Source organism: Bubalus kerabau, chromosome 10 (genome assembly GCF_029407905.1).
Source record: "Bubalus kerabau isolate K-KA32 ecotype Philippines breed swamp buffalo chromosome 10, PCC_UOA_SB_1v2, whole genome shotgun sequence".
NCBI classification, from domain to species: Eukaryota; Metazoa; Chordata; class Mammalia; order Artiodactyla; family Bovidae; genus Bubalus; species Bubalus kerabau.
In genome coordinates this window covers 107,692,954-107,718,630 of record NC_073633.1, presented here as the reverse complement: position 1 = coordinate 107,718,630, position 25,677 = coordinate 107,692,954, and the positions used below count along the sequence as shown (strand labels likewise).

At 43.9% G+C, this 25,677-nt stretch overlaps 1 protein-coding gene across 6 annotated transcripts in view; it reads left to right on the top strand.

Moving 5' to 3' along the window:
• The window catches only part of RPS6KA5 (ribosomal protein S6 kinase A5), a 195,537-nt gene that overhangs the window by 73,709 nt on the left and 96,151 nt on the right, over window positions 1-25,677 (top strand). For all 6 annotated transcript variants that reach the window (XM_055538921.1, XM_055538920.1, XM_055538924.1 and 3 more), the window contains exon 3: window positions 7,982-8,200. In XM_055538921.1, coding sequence (XP_055394896.1) covers window positions 7,982-8,200 — 219 coding nt within the window. The remainder of the gene's footprint in view (window positions 1-7,981; window positions 8,201-25,677) is intronic.

The window sequence follows — 25,677 nt, the reverse complement described above, 5'->3', positions numbered from 1 at the left end:
CTGGTGTGCTGCAGTCCATGGGGTTGCAAAAAGTCAGACACAACTGAGCAACTGAACTGATACCTCCACATGTTCATGAAACACTTTTTAGTATATTCAGTTCTTTTTTTAGTACTTTCATTCCAAAATGCCCATTGAACCCAATAAATTGGTATTTTTGTCCACTAACAGGTCATAGCCCACAGTTGAAAAAAACTGATCTAGAGAGACTGGAGTGGGGAAGGCAGGTGGATTGATTGTCAGTGTCTGGGACATGTCACATGTGGAAAGGTAGAAATCTTTTCTCAAGTTAAATCATATATGAGGAAGGGATGTGGCCAGACATTGTAATCAGTTCTTACGTAGTTGAGGCAGGTTACAAAGCAGTGGCCAGAGAGAGACGACACCAAGTTAAGATACTTTCCTTTTCCACAGTGGTGGCAGCTAAGTTTCCTGAGCTAGTGTCCCTAGGGAATGTTGTCAGGCGTCATATGTAATCCCACATTAGAAGGATTGGGGATTTCCCTGGTGGCTCAGATGGTAAAGAAAGTGAAAGTGAAGTGAAAGTCGCTCAGTTGTGTCCAGCTCTTTGCGACCCCATGGACTATTCAGCCATGGGATTCTCCAGGCCAGAATACTGGAGTGGGTAGCCTTTCCCTTCTCCAGGGGATCGTCTCCACCCAGGGATTGAACCCAGGTTTCCTGCATCACAGGCGGATTCTTTACCAGCTGAGCCACAGATGGTAAACAATCTGCCTGCAATTGAGGAGACCCAGGTTCTATCCCTGAGTCAGGAAGATTCCCTAGAGGGGGGCACGGCAACCCACTCTCAATATTCTTGCCTGGAGAATTCCATGGAGGAGCCTGGCAGGCTACAGTGTGCAGGGTTGCAAAGAGTCAGATTTGACTGAGTGACTAACACTGCTTTACTTCCTAAGAGTGATTTCTGCATGAAAGCCCACTGTCCCCTCTGAAGGGGAAAGGCTTGGTGCGCTCTCACTCTGCGCTGGGTTGTCATTGTTAGTTTCTCTTCCTAAAGACTTCTTCACCTGTAAGTCAGGATTGTCAACGGAGAAGGGTATTTGGCTGTATGCTACAGAGGTTTTGCTTTGTTTGTTCTCTATTTTTGTTTTTCACACATTCAACATTGAGTTTCTCCAATGTACCAGCTCCAGAATTTGCTAATGATACAAAGTGAGTAAAACCAGACATAGTCCATGGATTTGTGGAATATGCAGTCCAGTGAAAGCCACACAGTGAGGCAATCACACAAATAAATGAAAACTCCTGTTTCTGACCATTTCTGTGACAGAGTGTTAGGAGAGTATAAAATTAGAGGAGCTGTGTTAGTCTGGGAAGTCAGGAGAGGCTGTTATGTCTGAAGGAGTGAGTAAATGATGGTGAGAAGTGGAGAGAGGCAGGGAGAGGCAGGTAGTTTAGGCTACATTAAGGATTCTCATTATCTTAGGAGTCGTGGGAAATCAAGTGTTTTGAGCCAGAAGGGTTATTTTTTTAATCAGCAATTTAGATGACAACACAAAAGGTATGTTTACTAGATGAGGATGAATGCAGACTTAGAGGAGGAGTTAGTATGGTTGATGGTTAAGTCACTGTTTAACAAGATTCCAGTGTTCTGGAAGGGGGAGAGCGGGGTGAACTCCAGGAACACTGACTGTGATCGCCGAGTTAGTGGAATCTCTCTGCGATTACATCATTGGTACTTGCGGTTAATCAGAAAAAGCTTGTTCAAATGGAAAATCATTTTAAAAGGATATATAAATATGTACTTTGAACATACTACTTTTCACTTAAAACATATAAATACATATTCATTTTGCGTGTAGGCACAAGAATCTTTGAAAGTAAGTTCTTAAACAATGGTTTGCATAAACCACACTTGTAACACATCATCTAAAATCAGATTTCCAGTTCTTTAAAGTGAGAACCAGATACATTTGAAGTAATCTGGATACAAAGCTTTTTCCCTGAGCCTTTTATGGTTGTTTCACCCATGCCTACTTTTGTGACAGTTCCTTTTGTTTTTTTCCCCCAAGTGTCTTGCTTTTTCTAGTTCTTTTAAAGCTTTTAACATCATTTTTTCTCTTTTCTTTCACATTTACATTTCTGTGGCTTACGTAATATGTAATTAAATTATGTAAGAACAGCATGCACCGCAGGCACACGCCAGCAAGGCAGTGCCTGTCAGTGGCTCTCGGGAAGCAGAGCAGCAGGGGAGACGGCGGCGCGGGAGAGCTGGCTGAGGGCATCGGGCGGCCGCGCTGCCTTACGGGTGGAGAGGCGAGCGCCGCTAGTGTTGGGAGCTGTTTAAGTGGCAGTCACCAGGAGCGCTTCTGCAATATGTGTGTGTGTGTGTGTGTGTGTGTGTGTGTGTATTAAAGAGATAGTTCCAGTACAGAAGTTACAAGATTGGAATAAACCCAAAGTGTGGCATGACTGGTAAGCCAGAGTGTACAATGTATAGGGTTTAAAGCAGCATTAATGAAAGTTTGAGTGGCAGAAAACAGTGATCTCACTGAGTGTAAGCATTCAGATCCCAGTGGGAACAGTGTGTTCTGGGTGAGCACGGGACTGAAGGAGTTAATCCAGAGGCCATCTAGTTCTTAACTGTTTTCTCTAGAACAATGCGTGTAAACATAGACAGATTCTCCTTGCATTTAATCATACGGCATTGTAAACTGATTGCATCCATAGACGGACCATAAAAATGTTTGTTTTTTTTTAACAAATTGATCAGATTTTAATGCCAGTACTTCCTGAAAAATTTTAATGAATTCAGATTTTACAAATAAAGTGAAGAGATCTGTTTAATTGTGCTCAAGATAAATTTCAGCAAGAAAGCTGCTTTTGTTTAGCTTGAAAAAGTAGTTGAATTTGTGCAGCAGCTTTCGATGTGACAGCATGCATGTCATCTTGTTCTAAAACCATCAGTCTGCTTTAACTTCTGTTGGTCATGACGCACGCCAGAAGCCTGGTTCATCACGACCACTGTGCCGATGGAGTCAGAGTCACACCCGTGGAAAAGCAGACTGAAACCTAGTCTGAGGAACTAGACGTTTCCCCTGGACACTGTGCTTAGCTCATCTTACGTGATTTCTTTTATCATCAAGCCATTGAGACCATTGTCAACAAGGTTTGCAACATTGTACTGTCTATGTCTGGTAGAATAGGATGCTGAATCCATATTTCAGTTTGAGCAGAAATGACTTTCATAATATATCTGTAGTTTGCCCCCAACCTATGGAATTCCTCCTGCAGCTTGGAAAAAGCTTATGTGGTTGTCTTGATCCAGTCTTCTCCTTGGAAACAGCTACTATAACCTGTCGGTATGGGAGCACACAGCAATGTCTGTCGAGCCTTAAAATGAAAGATATACCTCATTCATATGGTCATAGGTATCTGTCAAGCAAAGACAGGAATTAATCCTTGTCCTTGTTTTTTTTTTTTTTTTTGACCATGCAGCTTGAGGCTGAACCCAGGGCCTCGGCAGTGAAATCTCAAAGTCCTAACCATTAGACCACCAGGGAATTCCCATTCCTAGTTGTCATTTGTTTTTTGAATGTAGTTAGTTAGTGTGGTCACTCAGTCATGAGACCCTTGCAAACCCCGTGAACTGTAGCCCGCTAGGCTCTTCTGTCCCTGGGATTCTCCAGGCAAGAATGCTGGAGTGGGCAGCCATTCTCCAGGGGATCTTCCCAGCCCAGGGATCGAACCTGGCTCTCCCACGTACCGACTGAGCCGCCAGAGAAGGCCTTTTAGAGTTTGCTTTCCCTCGGTCTAATATGTAGAACTTCAACGTCATCTCATCAAGTGCTGCTAGACTTGATCTCTGGAAAACCAGTGAACTCCATGTCTTCTTGTGCTGACATGGTTGACAGAGTATCTTGGAAAGGCCCTTTCTCTGGAGAAACTGATAAGATCAGAGCACTGCACAGGCTTCTGTGAAGATTGCTGGCAGTACATCTGAAGCCATTTCATGTTGATGCAGAGATTAGAGTTATGCTGAAGCCTGAAGCTTTGTCTCTTGACCCAGGCTGCAGATCCCAGCTGTGTTGCCAAGCATCTGTTTTAGGGGCTCCATCTGAGCAGCAAGTGCTATTGTTTACCTTTTTTGGCCAGAAGAGTTTTCACCATTGGTTGCTTTTTACATTTTCCAAAAGATGCTTTCAAAATAGGCTTTACCACCATCAGCACACAGCGAGCAAAGCCAGGAGTCGGCTTCACCACAGGGCAGCCATTCATCTCACTGGAGACTAAAAGGAAGTGATATTACCGCCAGGTTCAGTTGCAGGGGCCCCTCTTAAAACACTGGAAGACCCGTAGGTGGTTCTGGACCGGATGGCACTCTTCCGCGGGAGGACTCCTTCCCTCCTTCCTCGGCACTAACCTGCAGACCCGCTCAGTCAGGACAGGTGGCTTCTTCAAGGTCCCTCCAGCAGTGAATGTTTTCTTCCTCCTTTGCAATGTGATCAGCAACCTTATGGCCGCTTCAGAAAGCAGGGCTGTTTGGAGGCAACTCTTTTTTTTCTTAAGCAGTCTACTCAAAAATAAGATCTTGTTTGCCTGAAATATTTGTTGTTTGAAACATTGTAAGGCACTTCTTGAATTTTATTGCCGTAAGCATCTATTGGCATACCATGTGATAGAAGTACCATAGCTTTAGTTAATCATGGCAGTTATAGAAGTAAAAGCTGAAGACTTGCGAGCATCAGCATACTTTTTTCCCCTGACAGTTTCCTGACAGATTAAAAATAATGCTAATGGCAGGATGTGTCTTTAACGCATTGGAAAACTTGTGGTTATCATCACACGGCAAGGAGGATGACTGCTTATTATTTGACCATGCAGTGTGTAACGGGCATTAAGGATGATTTTATATTATTTTCCCACCTACATTAGCATCCGATGCTATCTCACTGTCATTTGAAGTGAAATTTGACATTGTTTAAAGGAATACAAAAAAAAAATCAAAGAAGAGTTATTTCCAAATGCACAGTGCACCTCAAGGGAACCTCCTAGTGGTACAAACTCTTAACATCGTTTGCTTTTAGATTGGCTTAGCGAGTAAGGACGTTTTGCTTAGATGAGATGGTGTGACTGTATTTGTAATATTTAAAAGATTAGAGAAGATGAATAATATTCTGTTTTGTAAGTCCAGAAGGTGTAAGGACTAACTGATGAATATTGTAGAAAGGCCTCTTTCCACTCAAGGTAAGGCACATTTTTGAATATTTAGATCCCCCCCATCCACAAAATGGTCTACTTTACAAAACTTCCTCCACTTGGAAGTATTAGTACTGTGTCTTTGCTACCATGCAAACAGCTGACCTGTATTGTGGCTTCTATTTAATGTCTGGTTCCTCATTTCTTAGTCTGTGAGCTCATTCACTTTAGGGAGGTTGCTGGAGCGCTGCTCGAAACGGGGTCTTAGGAGTCGGGCCAGAGGGGCAGCTGTGACCTTGAGCCAGGGGCCCAGTTCTCCGTGCTCCATTTCCTCACCTGTAAAGTGGGGGTCACCCCTCACCCTCTCAGGGTGCTGTAGGAGTCTCAGGAGTTTGTCTCTGAAGTGCAGACCCTCTAAAGTGGAGGTCACCCCCTCACTCCTTCGTGGGGGTGCTGTGGGAGTCTCAGGGTTAGTCTCTGAAGAGCAGACCCTCAGCAGGTCGGTGCTCACACCCTGCGTCTGTCTGCCATGTCGGCAGCACCTGGGCTGAAGGACACACGAGCACTGGGAAGGAGTTCATGGCCATCTTCCCATGATGTTGTAGAAAGATTTTCTTTGTTGGAGAAGACAGACGGGTAGCAATTTCTAAGGACCATAACAGTCTGGAGACAGGAATCTCAGCACAGAAATTTAGGGCAGGTGCCTTGTGTGTGTAGGGGAACACAAAAACATGGTCCTTCTAGAGGACTTGACTTTCTTCCGGATTTCTGTGGAACCTTATTCCATGGAAGATGTAGTAAGTACTCATTAGAATATTCTCCAGCTTCATTTCACTGCTTCTGAATGGATTGTTAGGTTCTAACAATGCTTTGACTTTTTATTTTTTGGTTCACTTCTGCCTTACTAAACTTTCAATCTGTAATCATTTTATTTTCGATACAAGACACAACCCATTTGTTAACTTTTTCTATAGTCCAGGGTATGTTCAGTTTGTTTATGGTATAGATTTTATTAAAATCCGCACCATCCAATTTCTAGTACTCATGAAGAATGTCTGTTTTTAAAAAGAGAGCACTTAACGGTTAGTTGTGTAGTGCTTTCATTTGAATCAGCTCTGCCACTTTTTACCCAAGTACTCTGGCCACATCCTTTCGGTAATTCCATTTTGCACTTCTCTCTGCAGAATGGGGTTACTGAAAGCACCAACCTCACTGGCTGTTGAGCGAGCGAGGCACTGTATGGAGTGTGTTTAGCATAGAGCCTGCATCGCCTAGTCCTTAGTGAGTGTCTTCCCTCCCTTCTAACGAATGTTACCACCGTTCTCTGTCCATCATATATCACGAGTCAGCACTCATTTACTTCCTCACGTCCTGAACCAAATGACGTCCCCGGCGAAGAGCCCATCCCTTTGCTGTTGCTGTTCAGTCGCTCAGTCGTGTCTGACTCTCTGTGACCCATGGACTGCAGCACGCCAGGCCTCCCTGTCTTTCACCATCTCCCAGAGCTTGCTCAAACTCATGTCCATTGAGTCGGTGATGCCATCCAACCATCTCATCCTGTCGTCCCCTTCTCCTCCTGCCTTCTGTCTTTCCCAGCATCAGGGTCTTTTTCAGTGAATTGGCTCAAAGCATCAAGTGGCCAGAGCATTGGAGCCTCAGCTTCAGCATCAATCCTTCCAATGCATATTTAGGCCCTTCCCTTAAAACTGCCTTATTTGTGGGTAGGTTAGAACAGGATTATATGCTAAACACTGTTGAGGTGTGGGCAGAGTCTGAGGAAGCACGGGTCTGGATCAGAACTTAGACCAGCTCCAGAAATGGTCTTGATGAAAGCACTTCAGAGTGGGACTGGTCTCAACCATCCCAGGAGGTGTTTGCATTTTGAGAAGGGAATAAACTTTATACCCTGTAGGGGTGAACTGGGGACCTACTCCTTCCCTTTATCAGTTTTTTGGTCTGCCTTCTTCCTCCTCCTTCCTCCTGACCTTTCCCTGCTTCTCTAGGTGAATAAGCACAGATATCTGCTCTGGGCACAGGATCCAGTATGGCCCCAATGCCTCCACATAGAGCGGAGTGGCCCTGTACACAGGATTTTCCCAGCTGAGCCCAAACTTAGGGAACATGTGGCAAGGTTCACCTACTAACTTCTGAACTGCTGTTCAGAGCTGTAAAGGGGATTCTGTTGGTATTGCTTGCTATTTAGAGTCTTTTACAGGCTTCCCTGGTGGCTCAGACGCTAAAGAATCTGCCTGCAATGCAGGGGAGAGACACCCAGGTTTGATCCTTGGGTCAGGATCTGAAGATCTCTTTTGTTTGTACAAGGTCAGCTTATGTTGCTTTAGACTTTTTAAAATAAGTATAGAGGAGTACTTGAGATACTTGATTCATATGTGTGTATGAGACTTTTTTTTTTTTAGATTCTTGTTAAGAACTATTTGTATTTGTTTACAGCAGTAGCAAAACCTAGAGGTTTTATGTAACGTCTGCAATGTCCTGGTTGCTCAGAATTGGACTGTGGTTAATTGGCCATGATAACAGTTGTTTCCTACAGCTGAGCACCCTGAGGCGAGAAGAGCGGTAAAAGGGTGAAAGCCTCCCTTCGTCAGCAGGAGTGAGATACCTGCGTCTGAGGGTTAGACCTAGAGATGTCTGGCATAAACTTGAAGAAAGGTGTAAAAGAACTATCAGAAACGGCACTAAGGGTCCTTTTTCATCCAGAGAATGTTCCTCTGTGCACTGTTAACCTTCAGTCTGCACTCAGTTACCACTCTGCCTGGGTACCCTTTTAATAATCTTCTGATTTTTTTCTTTTCATTTTCAGCTTACGGAAAGGTGTTTCTTGTGCGTAAAGTAAGTGGCCACGATGCTGGAAAGCTGTATGCCATGAAAGTTCTGAAGAAGGCCACCATAGTGCAGAAGGCCAAGAGCGCAGAGCACACGCGGACGGAGCGGCAGGTGCTGGAGCACATCCGGCAGTCGCCCTTCCTGGTGACGCTGCACTACGCCTTCCAGACGGAGACCAAGCTCCACCTCATCTTAGGTGAGTGCCGCTCCTCGGCTCACTCCGGCTTGCCACGCACACTCTGGGCCCTGAGTTGTAACCTGCCCAAAGGGTGGCACACTTCAGACTTAGAAGAGGAGTCTTGGGACTTCCTGGTGGTCCAGTGGTTAGGACTTTGCCTTCCAAACAGGGAGTGAGGGTTTGACCCCTGCTCGGGGAACTGAGACCCCACATGCCTCACGGCCAAAAAAACAAGAACGTGAGCAACAGAAGCGATATGGTGACACGTTCAACACAAGCTTTAAAAATGGTCCACATCAAAACAAAAAAATCTTCAAAAAACAAAAGAAGAGATGAAATCTTTTGACTTCCGTTCTTCTCTCCATGGTGGCATTTCCTTGAACATCCGGAATTGCTCTGGATTTGGGACCTCCTGGCCTGAAGAAATTTGTGGGCCTCTTTTTCACACTCCTTTTTAATCTTGAACACGGGAGTCATTTGGGTGGCTGCCTCCCTGGGCGGTAAATTCTATTCAAATGTGAGGAGCTGAATGGGAAAGTGGGCCACAGCTCTCAGGAACGTACAGGTGTGGGCCAACAAGGGTATATTTATGGAAATCAGTAATTAGGAAAAAGAAAAGATTTTTCTTAGAGATGCTTTGCTTTTCTAGTGAAAAGCCTGGTTTTAAGGGAGAGCCCCACAAGTCATCAGTACTCTGCCCACTCCCGTTCCCACCCACAGACGCTGTCTGAATCCTTTCCTTTATGGACTGCAGCCCGCCAGGCTCCTATGTCTGTGGAACTTTCCAGGCAAGAATACTGGAGTGGGTTGCCATTCCCTTCTCCAGGGGATCTTCCCAAACCAGGTGATCAAACCCTGGTCTCCTGCATTGCAGGCAGATTCTTTACCACTTGAGCCACCAGGGAAGTCCTGTCAGATAGAGTTGGACTGCTGTGAGTATGTGGACTTCAGAAATGTCCCCTGTGCAGATTTGAAATCTGGCCAGATTTCTTTTCAGAAAAGTTGTACCGTCCTCTCTTCCTGCTGGAAGTAAATGGCAGTACTGCTAGAGTTACTCTCCTCCATCATAGAATATATCTTCTGCTACCCTTGTAGTCCCATCCTTGTGAGAACTTGCACTTACGTATTATAATACCCTGGTACTGATCTCCTGTGAGGATTAAGTGAGGTGGAATTTCACACACAGTGCTCTGTGAGGATAGCCGGCTCTCGTCCCTTCGGTGTGCTGGCCCTCTGCTTGGTGGAGTCCTAGTTATCACTAACCCCCACAGCAGCCCTGCCTCTCATTAGAGGTGCTGAGGTGCTGGAAGCTGCATTTCCTGCAGTCACTTATCTTGTATAAGCTTGAGAATAAAGATCTGAACTCAGATCTGAATCGTGAAGTCTGTCTAACAGTGCCCCTTGTTTTCTCCAATTATTAGTGATACAAATAGACTTTTTAATATATATTTGGCAACTTTATCAAATGCTCTCATTTTGAAAATTATACTTTTATTAATGCTGTCTATAATTGCATTCATTTTTTGAGGCCCAGTTTGCAGTGTTTAGCATCCCCTAAACCATCCCAAATCTACTGTACCCGCAGGCCATAGTCTCCCTGTCTGGTCAGGGTCCCGACTCCAGCGACCATCTGCGTGGTGTCTCAGGCCTTCATTCTCCTCCTGTGTGTGTGTATCTGTTCAGCTTTGCTGTTTTCTGATTTTTAAATAAAATTCCTTCTGTATTTTTCCCCAGTAGCGTGTAGTGGACAGGGCATCGTAATACAATGGTTTCAACATTTTTAGCAGCCGAACCCTTCCCTCAAGTGCAAACACAAACCTTCAACTGGAAAACAGATAGAAATGAGGAGCGGGGCTTGAGTCTGAGTCTCAAAGCACAAACCCTATAGTTTATTTCTGGTCCTCCCCCAGTCACAATTGACATGGAAGCCTCAGGGAGTCTAGGAAGACTCGCTATAAATGATCTTCTTGTTCAGTGAACAAGATTTTACAATAAACTGGCTCATGACAGTTAAATCAGATGCCTGAGCTCATACAACCAGCGCGAGCCCTGAGCGGGAGAGCCGGACTCCTGGGCTCTGCGCCCGCTGCCCGCCCGCAGCCTCTCCTCTGCTCCCTGACGTGCTGTGCTCCAAGTTGTTCATTGTAAATGCTGCACTATTAACCTCAAAGTAGATGAGTGGAATATTTTGGTTTTGATTAAAAAACAGTCCTTGATAATGTTGCTCTTTTTGTTGTTGCTTCTTTGTTACTTTTGCTCTTTGTCAGTGGCCCACAAATAAATGAATACAAACCCAAATGAGAGAGCCCATCTCTTCTGGCAGCTCAAGAGCAGAATGTAGACTGGACCGTGGCCTTGTCCCTCGTAGGTGAGGCAGGCAGCGCATTTGGAAGGCCTGCCTTCTACCTCCTCTCCCTACAGATGCCTTTACTCTCCTCTTTGTGCGTGTTTGTAGTTGCTATTTGACTTTAAAGACAAAACTTTTCAGAAATCTTGAATGGGACTTTATTAAACTTTTTTCATTTTTGTTTTTTCTGGTTCTGTTGTTTGTTTGCAGTGCTTGGAACGCATGCTAGGTCAGTCTTCCAAATACGGTCTCAGTCTGCCAGGGCCATCATGACAAAATATAAGACCGGGTGGCTTACTGAGCAGAAGTTTCTTCCTTCTCGGTTCCAGTACCTGGACGTCCCGCACCACGGCACCAGTGGGAGGTTGCCGTGCGGGCCGTGAGGGAGGGCCTGGCCCAGCCTCGCCCCGGCTCGCAGAGGCCCCTCTGACCACCCCTGCACATGGCTGACCCTCTGCAGTGTTGCTTTTTGTGTTCAGGTTTTCTCTTCTGGTGAGGACTGGATTAGAGCTTGCCCCGATGGCCTCACTTTAACAACCTAGTTGCCTCCTTAAAGGCCCGACACCAGTACAGTCACATTCTGAGGTTCTGCGGCTAAGACTTCAACGTGTGCATTTGGGGGAGACCGTTTCAGCCCGTAACTGTCTTTAAAGGTGTGTTGATTAACTTTATCTAGGTTTTGTGTACTGTTAGAGATTAATAGCAAGAGTTCATATGTCAAGCAAGCTTTTCAGGGATCCAGCTGGCTGACCTTTGTTCTGATGAATAAACAAACATTATAGACCCTTTAAAAACCTTCACTGTTACTGCAGAAGCAGATACATGCATGTAGAAACTGTAGCAAAACAAAAACAAGAAAGCATTTTCAGGACGAGGGTTTCCTTCCTGACACCTCTCTGTCACCGCCTCAGCGCGTCCCTCCAGGCCTTCGCGTCTGTGTGTCTGCATGCGTGTGCACTTTATTACGATGAAGTTGTCCTGTACAGGGATTGGTAACCAGCTTTTTTTCTTTTGATATATTAAGGATGTCTATCTTTCCTGGTTAATGAGTTTTCATTTCACTTAATATCTGGTGATACTCATTTGTCTGTTGCCACGTAACTTTAAAATTTCATTGCTTAAACAATAACGTGTTCTCTCGTGATGCTCTGGGTTGGCTGGACTTGCTCACGTGGTAGAGAGTGGAGGGCTGGCTGGGCTTGAGGGCTGAGCTGGTGTCATTCCCATGTCTGAAAGTTGCTGCTGCTCTGGCTGAGACCCTCTCTTCCTCTGCATGTGGCTCTCACCCCCCAGTGCGGCAGATCAGCTTCTTCCCATCGTGGCCGCCTCGGGGCGGCTTGTGCAGACAGCCAGGAGGGCGAAGGGAGGGGTCAGGAGGCGCTCTGAGGCCCTGAAGCTCACACAGCCTCACTTCCAGTGCAGAACCAGCCCAGGTCTAATGAGTAGGAAAGCAGGCTCGGCTTCTTGTCATGTCTTTTTTAAAAATAATATTTTTGTACACACATATATATATAATTGACATACAACATTATATATTATAGTTGGCATACAATATGACTGTAAATTAACTTCAGGTGTACAACATAATGATTTGATATTTGTATGTATTGCAGAACAGTCGCCGCAGTAAGCCTGGTTAACACCCATCACCACCCATAGTTATAGAATTATTCGTTGTTGTTGTGATGAGAACTTTGAGGGTCTACTCTTGTAGGAACTTTCAAATATGCAGTCCAGTGTTATTAACTATCGCCACTGCGCTGTGCGTTCCATTCCCGTAACTGGTTTGTTTTATGCCTGGAGGTTTGCCCTTTTGACTGCCTTCACACATTTCATCCATGCCCCAAGCTCCCACCTCTGGAGCTGTCTACTCTTTGTTTCTTCCTCTTAGATTCTGCATATAAGTGAGATCATATGGTACTTGTCTTTCTGTTTGCCTTATTTCACTTAGCGTAATGCCCTCAAGATTCATCCATGATGTTGTAAATGGCAAGACTTCATGTTTATGGCCAGATGATATTCCACTTCATGTGTGTGTAGAAATGCACACAGACATGCACACACATAGCCCACATTTTCTCTGTTTGGTCGTTCGTTCATTAATGGACACTTAGGGTGTGTCTCTGTCTCCCGTTATAAGTAACGCTGCAGTCAGCATGAGGGCCCACGTGTCTTTTCAAGTTAGTGCTTTTGTTTTCTTCAGATGAACACTCAGAAGCCGGTTGCAGGATCGTATGGTGGCTCTGTTTGTAATTTTTTGAAGAAGCTCCATACCGCTCTGCATCGTGGCTGCGCCAGTTCACATTCCCACCAACCGTACACAAGGGTCCCTTCTCTCCGCATCCTCAGTGGACTTGCTTCATAATGTGGCGACTGCAAAGGCTTTGTGGCCGTCCACCACACAAGTTTGTGCTCACATTTCACTCATTGTCCCATAAAATCCTGTGCAGCTGGTTTGTTCAAACCAGGAGCACTCACTTGGTTGTCTGCTTGAAGTCCCTCAACCTGGAATGCTCCCTTTTTTATATCCTTGGTTTATTGATCTGAAAACATATAGTGACTTTAGCTTATTCCTCTGCTGAATTCCAGTATTTGGGAAATTGGACCTCAAGTCTTCATAAATGGACATTAGATATTTTTGCTGGAATACACCATATCACAGTGCAGAAACCGACGATCTGGTTGTTAGTGATGCTCAGACTAAATTACAGAGGTGCTCATCTGATCTGTTTGTAATAGAGTTATGTTTTTTTTTCCCTTGGAAGTGAAAATAATCTGTGATGTTTTGATACTTTATGGTTTTAACATTTAACACTTCATAATTCATTGCTTAAATCAGCTGTTTCATTGTGAGTTACAAAATTGTTGTTGTGATGAGAATGTTAAAGGCTTACTCTCTCAGAAACTTTCAAATATGCAATCCAGTGTTATTAACTATAGTCACCCTGCTGTACATTATATCCCCATGACTGATTTATTTTATAATTGGAATTTTGAACCTTTTGACTAAAGGGTGATTTTTCTAAATCTGTCATTTCTTCTACATCTATTAGTTGGCATTCTTCTGAAAAAGTATGGCTTTGTCTCATCCACTGTAATTTTTTGTTTACCCTGAGATCCTGAGATATAGTTTCTAATGGAAAGACCAGATGCAGTCCCTTTAATTGCCAGTATTCAAAGAAAGAAGTTAAAGAACATTCAAATGGTGCTGTGTTTCAGGATCCCTGATAATCAGTTGTCTTCAGCTGTAACCAGAGGCGGCCTGCTCTGTACACTGCTCTGGCCTTTCTTGTTTTCACTTCACAGGGTATCCTGGGTTCACGCTTTATTAGTTTATAAAGCTCTTCCCTGTTCTTTTTTGTCTCTGCACAGGTTTCCATTCCACTCCGTAGCACACCCGATCAGTCCTCTAGGGTGGATCCTTGGGTGGTCTCCAGTCTTACCCTTTGATCCAGAGTACACAACTCGTGAATGTCATTTCCCACTTGCGTAGGAAAAAAGCTAGCCTTAATTCATGGGAAGAGGTTGCTCGATCTGTATTTTTGCATCTGTAACTTCACACATGCCTTTCCACAGGGGTTGTGCCCTTTACACTCCCACTAGAATTGTGTTAGAGTACCTGTTTCTCCACAAAGCATACTGTCAAACTTCTGGATGTTTGTCTGTCTCATAGATAGGTGGTGTCTCAGTGTAGAGCTGATTTGAATTTTTTGTGGGGTTGGACATATCTTCGCACGTTTAAAAGGTCCTGAGTCTTTCTCTGCACCTTGTCTGTCTGTCCCCTTTGCCCGTTTGTTTCCATCTCAGTTTTCTAGGAGCTTTGAGAGTAATCATTTGTAATAGTCACAGTAAATCCTTCCCTGTTTTCCACTTTTCTTTTGACTTTATGATGTTTTACCATGTAAAACTTAATTAAATTTATATGGAATAGAATTTGTTTAAAAAGATCTTTATGGCTTAGGGAGTTTAAGTCATAGTTAGAAAGATCGCACATTCCTGAGGTTGTAAGGAATTCACCAGTATTTTTCCAGTGCTTGTATGGTTTTATTTTTTGCATGGAGAACATCCCAACACCACACACTAAAAAGTCCAGGTTTATACTGATTTGAGGTGCTGCCTTTTACATATCTTAAATTCTCATATATATTCATGTCTTTCCTGACTGACTGACTTGTTCTGTTGAATCATATGCCATTACCATGTTCTAGTTTATCAGTTTTACAATATGTTTTAATACTCAGAAAGGCTAGACCCCCTTTGTCTTTCATGTCTATTATTTTTCAGAGTTTCGGGGGGTTCCGTCATGTTTGTTTACTTTGGATGTGAACTTTAGAATCAAATTGTCTAGTTTTGGAGGGGGACTTGTTCGGGTGTTTTTAATTGCAGTTGTCTTAAATTTTAAAAAAGTAATTTCGGGAGAATTGGTATTTGTATGATATTGGTTATTCCTGTTCAAGAACATGGTATGTCTTCTCATGTGTTGAAGTCTGCTTCTGACACCTTCAGGAGTGTTTTATTGTTTTTCTCCTATCCACGTTTCCTCAGTCAGTCTCAGATAGTCAGTCCACTGTTGCTGCTGTCAGGAGGGTCTTTTTTCCCACTGAATCTTCTGGCTGTTAGTTTCCATGCGTCCATCACCCTCTTGGTGTTTAGCCGCATTTGTGCCCGTGCTCACGCTGTCTCTCAGCCTGCGTGCAGCGTGCCGTTTGGTGGGTGTGGGCTTTCTTAGGCTCGAAGTTTTACTGAGGGAGTAGGTCGTGGAGATTTACAGTCATTCTTTCTGTTCTTTAAGATGTTTTGGGAGCAGACATGGAAATTCAGGTCCAGGTTGCCATCATGCTTCTACTAGGATTCATGGCTCACTGGAGATTACCAGGCTTGTTCCTTTGGGATAAAATTTGTCTGCTTGGCACAGGCTTCTCCAAATGATAAGGTTATTACATGTGAGTGTTATCTTGACAGATGCCATCTTTGACATTTGCCAGATGTGGTGCGCAGCATTTCCCTCAGAGCTGAGCTGTGCGCTGGTCTCCCACAGTGCGCTTTATGTACTTGGAATCGCCTCCGTCCATTTGTATTCTGTGTGCTGTCCTCTAAAGCGGGGGCCAGCGGCGGCGGGCTCAGTTTGGTCTCTGGACTGTAATTTGTTGACCCTTGCAGTAAATGCATCTAAGTCACATCTATGTTTTTTTCTTTAAATTCTGTATCATTAATATCAGTTAGGCTTTGTTTTAATTTATATCTAATGGCATCATATAGATTGATGGATTTTTTTCTTTATATTTTTTTTAGCCTCTCCAAATCTTACAACGTGGAGCCCATTCCTCTTTTTATAACTTTTTTTTTTTTTACCTCTCTTTGCCTGCTTACAGCAAGGAATATAAACATTTTCATCTGTTCTCCTTCTCTCTCTTAACACTCATATTCATTTCAGCTGTCAGTGGGAGGGAATTCTATGTGGAAAATAATCTGGGAAAACAATTTTTCTTTGTCGCTAAGTTATAATTTTGTCAAAACACCAGCTGATCTGTGACTGTGTAAACTGTCAGATTAATCAGTAGAATTCAGAAGACACTAAAGAAGCAAATCACGAAGGTCCTTATAAAGGTGATGCCGTGGAGCACTCTTGGCAATGAACGGCCCCCACCCGCCTTCCAGACAGTTCTGTCGTTGTGAGTCACCCTTTCAACAAGAGCTCAAAGGTATTTAAGACATTACAGTTTCACTTTCGAGTGTTAATTTCATCTCAGGAATTGCAGGGATGAGGCTACTTGCTGAGGCGGTGACAGTGAGAATGGTCCGTGATCCGTCTATAGCGCAAGCAAGACAGACCGTGACTGAAGGAGCTTCCTCACTAGACATGACTGACTTATAGCACTGATACATAGCTATGCCTCAGTCAGAACTTTCTGATGATTCTGATGCCCTGGAATGCATTTGCAAGAGGTACCATTAGAATGTTGAGCTAAAACCAGAAGAAAAATTGAGATGACTCCGGCATGACATTAAAAAGAAATTGCCTTCAGGTGTGTGTGATACATGGCGTGCCGCCTGCTGCTGAGATTCAGGAGGAGTGAAAGGAGCAATCAGGCACCGTGCGGGGAGGAAGCACTGCGGAGTGCGGACCGGACACGTGGGGTTGATGGACGCGAGGGGTCCCAAAGGAGGAGGAGAAGCTGTAGGAAGGAAGAATAAGATGGAGAGCAGGACCTGGCTGGGGATGAGGCGGTCCTGAATGATGGGGGATGTGGAATAATGGCAGTTAGCTCTTTGGAAATTGCCACCATAAGAAATATGAACCAGAGAAGTTCTGAAGAGAATTTGAGATGAAAAGGCTAAATGACTGGAGATGGGTCAGAGCGTTACTAGATTTAAGTAGGTGTTTGGAGGGTGAAAGTGAAGCAAAGAAGCTTTCTTTGGACGCAGGAGACCCAGGATTTAGCCCTTCTTTCTGTCGGTTTAGTGGCCACTTCCTCTCCTGCCATCAGATTTCCATGCGTTTGCGTGAACAAGGTGGAGCCTTGGAAAGCGGGCCATGTCCTTGCGTGGTTGCCCTGCATCCTCATCGGAGAATGATGCCGTCACGTAGAAAGCGGGCCAGGTCCTTGCATGGTTGCCCTGCATCCTCAGTGGAGAATGATGCCGTCAGGTCGTGTCTGCAGTTTTCAGTGATGCTCCAAGGCTCAGTGTCTCCAGTGGACTCCAGTTTCTCCATCTGTTAACAGAAGCATGTGTAACTCTGACAGTAGGGCTTCCCTGTTGGTCTGGGGGTTAAGAGTCTGCCTGCCTGTGCAGGGGACGGGTGCATCCCTGGTCCAGGAAGATTCCCCGCGCCACAGCCACGTGGCCCCTGTGCCATATCCACCGACCGCGCAGGCCGCAACCACTGAGGCCTGAGCCTGGGGCCCATGGGCCGCGGCAGGAGGAGCCACCATTCACCACAGCTAAGACCCAGAGCAACCAAAAATAAATACATTAAAAAAACAGAACCATGACCAGTAGAGAGGTTGAACATGAAGTCAAGTTAGATACGCAGAGGTCTTAAGTAGCTGGAACTATCCTCAGCTAACTAACAATGTATGTTTCTTCTCAACAAAGTGAATTTTTCCATGTTCTTAATGCCCTGATACAGTGATGTTAATAGTGTGATTAGAAAAACTTGTTGCAAATATTTAGAGGTGACGTTGAACACTTAATTTTTTTTGTTTTGAAATATAAATAATATGTATTCTAAAATCAGTAATTTTGATTGAAAACAGATGTTGTTTGTCCTAATGTTAATTCCATAAGATATAGTTGCTTTAGTCCTTTGGACTGCAAAGAGATCAAAACAGTCAATCCTAAAGGAAATCAGTCCTGAATGTTCATTGGAAGGACTGATGCTAAAGCTGAAGCTCCAACACTTTGGCCCCTGATTCAAAGAACTGACTCATTGGAGAAGACCCTGATGCTGGGAAAGATTGAAGGCAGAAGGAGAAGGGGACGACAGAGGATGAGATGGTTCAGTGGTATCACCTACACAATGGACATGAGTTTGAGCAAGCTCTGGGAGTTAGTGAAAAACAGGGAAGCCTGGTATGCTGCAGTCCGTGGGGTCTCAAACAGTTAGTTGGACACAACTGAGCGACTGAACTGAACAGATATTTGACATGTTATGTTAAAGTACCCAATTTGGTATATGTATATAGGGCTTCCCAGGTGGTACTAATAGTAAAGAACCTGCCTGCCAATGCAGAAGACATAAGAGACATGGGTTTAATGTCAGGAAGATCCTCTGGAGGAGGGCATGGCAACCCAGTCCAGTATTCTTGCCTGGAGAATCCCAAGGACAGAGGAGCCTGGCAGGCTATAGTCCATGGGGTCACGTAGAGTCAGATACAACTCAGCAACCAGGCACGCATGCCTGCAAGGCAGGTTATACAGGGTCTTTAGATACTAGACCCAAATGGACTTGGATTTAAATTTCAGCTTCATCTCTTAATAACTGTGACATCTTGAGCAAGTCACTTGGTTACGAGCATGATATACAAATTACTGATGTATCTATTGGTCTTTTCCACATAACACTACCCCAAATTAAATGGCTTTGACATAGCCGTTTGCGGGGACTCCCTCTAGGCTGGACCACTGAGGTGTTCACTGTGCTAGTCTCACTTTGCTCTTCTTGCAATATCCTTTCTCTTGGTTTGCAAACTGAAAAGTGTCTGTTTACTTTAGTAACATAAGGTTGTTTTAAACCCTAGGCTGTGCTGCTGTGGGGTGGAAGTTGCACTGCTCTGTCCATAAGTGAGTGGAGGCTCTGTTAGGCAGGATGACAGCCATCCCAAGATGCTGAGATTCTCTTCTTCAGAACTTGTGAGCATGTTGGGTTACATGACAAACAATTAAGAGAAGAAAGGTTGCAGATGGATTAAAGTTATTAGTCAGCTGACCTTAGAATAAGGAGATTATCCTGCATCATCCGGGTGGGCCCAGTGTAAGCACAGGGTCCATAAAAGTGGAGAGGAAGGGAGAAGAGGAGTCAGGTGGAGATGTGCCTGCAGGAGGGGTTAGAGTGACGTGATTTGGGGTGAGACGTGATTTGCAGCCTTGCTAGCTTGGGCGATGGAGGGAAGGGGCGGTGAGTCAAGGCACACGAGCCACTTCTTCGGTGCTGGAAAAGGCAAGGAAGCAGACTTGCCCCTGAACTCCCAGAATAAATGCAGCTCTGCAAGCACCTTGATTTTAGCCCAATGATACCCACACCAGACTTCTAATCTACAACATAAAATAATAAATGGGTCTTATTTTAGACCACCAAGACTAGTAATTTGTTATAGCTGCAGTGGAAGGAGAGCAGAGAGTAAGCAAGGAGCGAATCAGACATGTAGACCACTCTGTAAAGAACTTTTGCTGGGAGAGGAAAAGGAAAGGGAAGACGGGATATGCGGGATTTAGGGAGGATGCTCGTGTTTTAAAGTGGGTGAGATTTTGTGACTTTGAATTTTCACATTATTTATGTGATTTTTGTTGTTACTTTTATGCTTCTTAGAAACACACTCCAGCTACTGTCACATAAAAATCTTTAAAGCAATGTATTTGCATTTGAATAAAAGCAAGCTATCTCTGCAATTTTAAAACTTGAGGATTGCACTAAAATATCAATTATTTAAGAAAACTTCTCTTTTGCTTAATACTGACTAAAACTAATTAGACCCTGTGGTACTTTCTAGAAATATATGTTAAACATTTATAAGCTTTGAAATTATGCTTACATTGAGAGAGTAGATGTCAGGACACCATATATTTGAATTTTATTTTAAAATTATTATAATTAAATATGTCATTGTTTTTTAGTTCTATAAATTGTAACATATCTATAAATAATAACAGTAGTTAATAGTCATTTAAAAAAAATGCTCACTGTATGTTTGGCCCAAGTTTAACTCTAAATAGCTCATTTAATCCCCATGGCAGTCTTATGTGTGATGGAATTATTTGTATTCATATTTTATAGATACAGAGTATGAGCCATTCTGCATATAAAGATCATCACTTAGCAACTACAAATGAATTGAAATGTAATCGTTTTCATATAGGAAGTTGCCTTTAGTTTAATCAAGGAACCAGTAGTCTGTACAAGCATCATACAAGGTGTTCCATTGTATGGGCTGTAAATAAATCTCAGTATAATGTTAAGTTGGTAAATGTTTTATAAAAGTCACCTTGATGAAATGTGCCTCACCGCTCCAGAGAACATATCATACTTATTCACTGGTTTATTTATAATTATTGTCACGAAGACATGCTGTTGATGGTCTCCTTCTTTTCTTCTGTTATGAACAGAATGTATTTTGAGACTTATTCTGAACATTTCTAGGAGGGAAGAGATCAGAATTTAAAGAGAGATTCATCAGGAAAGGTGTTTTTACCATATGATTGTTGTTGTTTAGTTGCTAAGTCATGTCTCTCTTTTGGGACCCCATGGGCTGTAAGCCCGCCAGACTCCTCTGTCCACGGTATTTCCCAGGCAAGAATGCTGGAGTGGGTTGCCATTTCCTTCTTTAGGGGATCTTCCGACCCAGGGATCGAACCTGAGTCTCTGGTATCTCCTGGGTTGACAGGTGGATTCTTTGCCCCTAAGCCACCAGGGAAACCCTGTAAAGTTATTATTGGTTCCGTTTTCCTTTTCCAGGACAGTGGTCCTGTCCACTGGTCCATCTAAACTGCAGTTTTTAGCTATTACAACATGTAACTTTTTCTTTCTTTCTACTTTTCCTGTTAATAAACTCAAGATGAAAAATCAACCCTCATTCTCCTGTGTGGCTACAGCAGCCAGTAAGCAGAGTATTGCATGTTTATTCAGTTCATGCAACCAATATTAATGAATACTTGACATTTGCTGGTGTCTGGCCCTGTGCCTGGCAGTGGGAAAATTACCCTGGGACTTTGACCTGTCTCATTGATACTAGGTTGCAACTTTGGTTTCTGTTAGGATACATTGAAATTAGCTTCTAGAATGAGAAGTAAAACTCATGATTCAGTTCGGTTTAGTCTCTCAGTCGTGTCTGACTCTTTGCGACCCCATGAATCGCAGCACGCCAAGCTTCCCTGTCCATCACCAACTCCCGGAGTTCACTCAGACTCACGTCCATCAAATCAGTGACGCCATCCAGCCATCTCATCCTCTGTCGTCCCCTTCTCCTCCTGCCCCCAATCCCTCCCAGTATCAGAGTCTTTTCCAATGAGTCAACTCTTCGCATGAGGTGGCAAAGTATTGGAGTTTCAGCTTCAGCATCATTCCTTCCAAAGAACACCCAGGGCTGATGTCCTTCAGAATGGACTGGTTGGATCTCCTTGCAGTCCAAGGGACTCTCAAGAGTCTTCTCCAACACCACAGTTCAAAAGCATCAATTCTTTGGCGCTCAGCTTTCTTCACAGTCTAACTCTCACATCCATACGTGACTACTGGAAAAACCATAGCCTTGACTAGACGGACCTTTGTTGGCAAAGTAACGTCTCTGCTTTTGAATGTGCTATCCAGGTTGGTCATAACTTTCCTTCCAGGGAGTAAGCATCTTTTAATTTCATGGCTGCAGTCACCATCTGCAGTGATTTGGGAGCCCCCCCAAAAAAATAAAGTCTGACACTGTTTCCACTGTTTCCCCATCTATTTGCCATGAAGTGATGGGACCAGATGCCATGATCTTCGTTTTCTGAATGTTGAGCTTTAAGCCAACTTTTTCACTCTCCACTTTCACTTTCACCAAGAGGCTCTTTAGTTCCTCACTTTCTGCCATAAGGGTGGTGTCATCAGTGTATCTGAGGTTATTTTCTGGGGTCCAGCCCCAGCTGATCCAGGGTATTCGAAGCGGGGACAGCGTTGGCAAGGATCAGGATACAATAGCTTCAATTAGATATTAATTAGAGATATAAAGAGTAATAGAATGAGGATAGCTCAGTAGGAAAATTCAGTGGAGAAAAGAGGCTGAGTAGCTTGGTTTACGCGGGAGACCAATAAAACTTCGAGACAAGAAGTTTGCACCGCTTACGTATGCCGCAGGCGTCCTTCCGTTCTCCCGAAGGAGAGGAGACACTGAGGCCTCCCCGGTCGGGTCTTAGAAGCTCAGGCAAAGTTAGTAAGCATGGTGGGCTCCGCGCTCCAGATGAAGACTCAGCCAGAGTTTGAGAGAGAGAACAACATGGGGAGACCAGTATTTCGAGGAACTGATCCCAATTCTTTATTTTCCATGGTCTACTTTTATACACTGAGATGTTATTCAAAAGTCACGCGGGATCAGCAGTCCTGACTTTTTTCAAAGTCAGGTGCTTCATACAAATGTATACAGAGGTCTTAGGGGTGTTACATTATCTTCTGGCCAGGGGGCCTGCTGACAATTTATGACCCTCTCCTTGTGACAGCGGTCAGTCAACCAGGACACTTATTTCTCCAGGGGTGATTATTCTTAAAAAAGACTCCACCTTCCAAAGGTACCAGATAAAGTTACATTCCTATAGGGTGAGGGTGTAGTGGGTTTTAGTTAAGGAAAGAATTTACTTAGCCTAGGGTCTAACGTGATTAATATCAAAGGTTAATACTTATTTCTTCTATATATTCATTAATGTGTGTAAGGGCAGGGGATGTGGAGACTTAGCAACAAACATTGGCTCAACAAATGAAAAACCCTTCACCAATACAATTTCTAGTCAGCCCACTATACTTATACTAATGGTTTTCTAACTTTTCTAAGGAGCCTGTTTTTAGAAGGTTTAAAGCATCTCGTGCCTCTCACGATTGGGAGGCTGTGGGCAATCACATGTGGCCGGACAAGCCTGTCAGGCAGGCTAGAGAACCTTCAGAGGAGTTTGTAGGTTAAAACACTCTTGTCACGCCCAGGAGTTTTTATTAACTGGAGCTCTAGGTTAACTCCTTCTCCGAAAGAGGTGGTGGGGGACAGCCCCCCGTAAAGTCAGAGGTATAGGTGGGAGCACAAAGTAGTAAAGCAGGCAGGCTCTGGTTATGGGGGTAGATGCTTGAGGATTTCCAGGGGGACTCCTGAGGCTCGATCCCGCCTTTGCGTATGTCGAGCCTCCTTCCTCATGACCTTTGCCACGGGCCGAGTGCCTCACTCTGACCCCCAACAGTTATTGATATTTCTCCTGGCAATCTTGATTCCAGCTTGTGCTCTTGATTAGAGAAGTATGAATCTATTTGTGGACCATGCTCTCTATAAAGCTTAAGTTTGTATGAGTCTACTGTTTTAGAGGCTTTGGAGGGTTTTTTTGTTGTTGTATTTAGGATTTTAGAATTATTCTTCCCCTACTTCAACCTCATTCTTTCCCTTATCTTCCTCTACTAATCCCTCCATTGTGCTCTATGAATAATCCCGTGTGCACACGCTCCCTAAATCTTAACTAAGTGTGCCTTATTTATCTAAAATCAAACCTCCTGTCCTTGGAGGATGGTACTTCTCCAGCAGGCCCTTTCACAGAAGACCATCCACTTCCCCATTCTAGTCCTTAATACTCAACAAAGTGATGATAGTCAGACGTCATTTAAAAGTTAACTGGCTCCCGGACACATGCTTGCCGTTTCCAGGGATTTATTCATCAGGTTTAGCTTTTCTTTCCTCCAGCTTCCTTCCATCCTCTCCACGGTTTTAGTAACCATGTTGATAATCAGTTCTACACCATGCCAAAGCTCTTTCTAACAAACATACTTGTTTTTGCTGTGCTGGTCTTTCATGCACACTGTCTCCAGTTGCAACAAGTGGGGGCTACTCTTGAGTTGGGGCTTGCGGGCTCAGTTGTCCCACAGCATGTGGGATCTTTCCGGACCAGGGATTGAACCAGTGTCCCTTGCGCTGCAAGGTGGATTCTTAGCCACTAGAAGCCTAGCCACACATTGGGCTGTATCACTCAAGCCAGTCCCGCTTCTAAGACCTCACAGTCCGATGTGTTCCTTGACCGTAATCTTCCATTCCTCTCTTTTCTCACACTCCCTGAGTCTGTTCTCCAGTTCTCATTGACTCTGCCTTCCCCTGAGTCTTTCCTGCCCGTTTTCCGGCACCGCCTTTGGGTGGTGGGTGCGTTCCTTACTGGCCTGAGATCTGCCTGGTCTGGCACACCGGCATCACTTGCTGAGTTAACCTTCCTCCTGGCCTGAGGTGGAAGTTACTTTAATTACTCTGCAGATTTTTTCCCAGTACCAGCTTTCTAAGCTTTCCTCATGTGTCTCCAAAATGTGTCAGTGGGGCCTGGCATGAACTTCTTGCTGGAGTCTCAACAGACTCCCACGAGGGTCCGCCGGGGTCGCACGCCTCTCCTGTGAGTCTCCTCACCTCTCCTGCCTCTCAGCCCTGCAGCCCCTGCCGCTGCCCCCCTGTCTGACTGACGCCAACAGGGATCAGGGCTGGCTGCTGCAGATGCTCAGGTTTTCTTCCCCTCTCCTTTCTTCTGTACCTTCAGGACTTCTGTATCTTGGAGTATGCCTGTCAAATTGGTAGAAATTAAAAATAATGGTAATATCAAGAGTTGGGGAGGGACTTCCCTCGTGGTCCAGTGGTTAAGACGCCACGCTGCCAGTGCAGGGGACGTGGGCTCGATCCTTGGTCAGGGAACTAAGATCCCACATGCCACGCAGCCAAAAGTAATAATAAAATAGTGTTTAAATTTTCTTTTTTAAATAAATGTCAGTTTTAACAAAAAGAGTTGACGAGAACTTTGTTTTCTAAGGTGTCCATTCAGTGTTGGTGGGGAATATAAATAACCTTTCTGAGGAAACTACCTATAACAATGGCAGCAGTTATTAAAATTAATAGGTATGTATGTTTTGACTTAGGGTCAGAGACTAAAGCGCTCTGTTATCTAATATTTATGTGATCAGAAGCCAGATCCTGAGCTGAGGAAGAGTAGTTACAAAGAGCATTAGTGGGGCAAGGTACAAATTTTGAATAGAGAGTATAGATTAGATAATAGTATTTTTATCATTAAGTTTCTGATATTGATAATTGTCCTGTGGCTATATGAAGGAGCGTTCTTTTTTTTTTTTTTTTTTTAAGTATTTGCACATTGAAGGATTTAGGAGCGTGATATCTCCAACTTATTCTCAGTTGGTTCAGGGACATTATGTGCATGTATAAAAACTGAGAGAATACTAAAGCAAATAAGCAAAATGTAAACAATCGATGAATTTGCATAATGGATATATAGGGATTCCTTTTGCTGTTCTTGCAAGTATTTTTTGTAAGTTTGAAATTGTATCAAAATATTTAAAAAATAAAACCCACAGGGAAGGCATTATGGTCTAGGAAAAGCTTTATAAGTCAGGCCCAGATATAATGGACGATCTTCACCAGCCTTCCTTGAGCAAGAATGTAATTCCAAGTTTTGTGCCACTCCTCCTTATGATATAAGCCTGTGGAACAAGATTAGAGAATAATTTTTCCAAACAGCATTATCCAAGTTTATACCTTTGTTTGCTGCGAAGTTTGCTCTTTGTCTCAAGTCATTATAGTATAATGAGAAAGACATATGGATTACATTTATTGTCCTGTGTGTATAATTTCTCACAATTGAACATATGGTGAGATTTGGACTGCACACAGTTGGAGGTTCTACCCTCTGGCAAGAACCTAGAATGTAGCTCTTTGTTGCCAAATTCAGATCC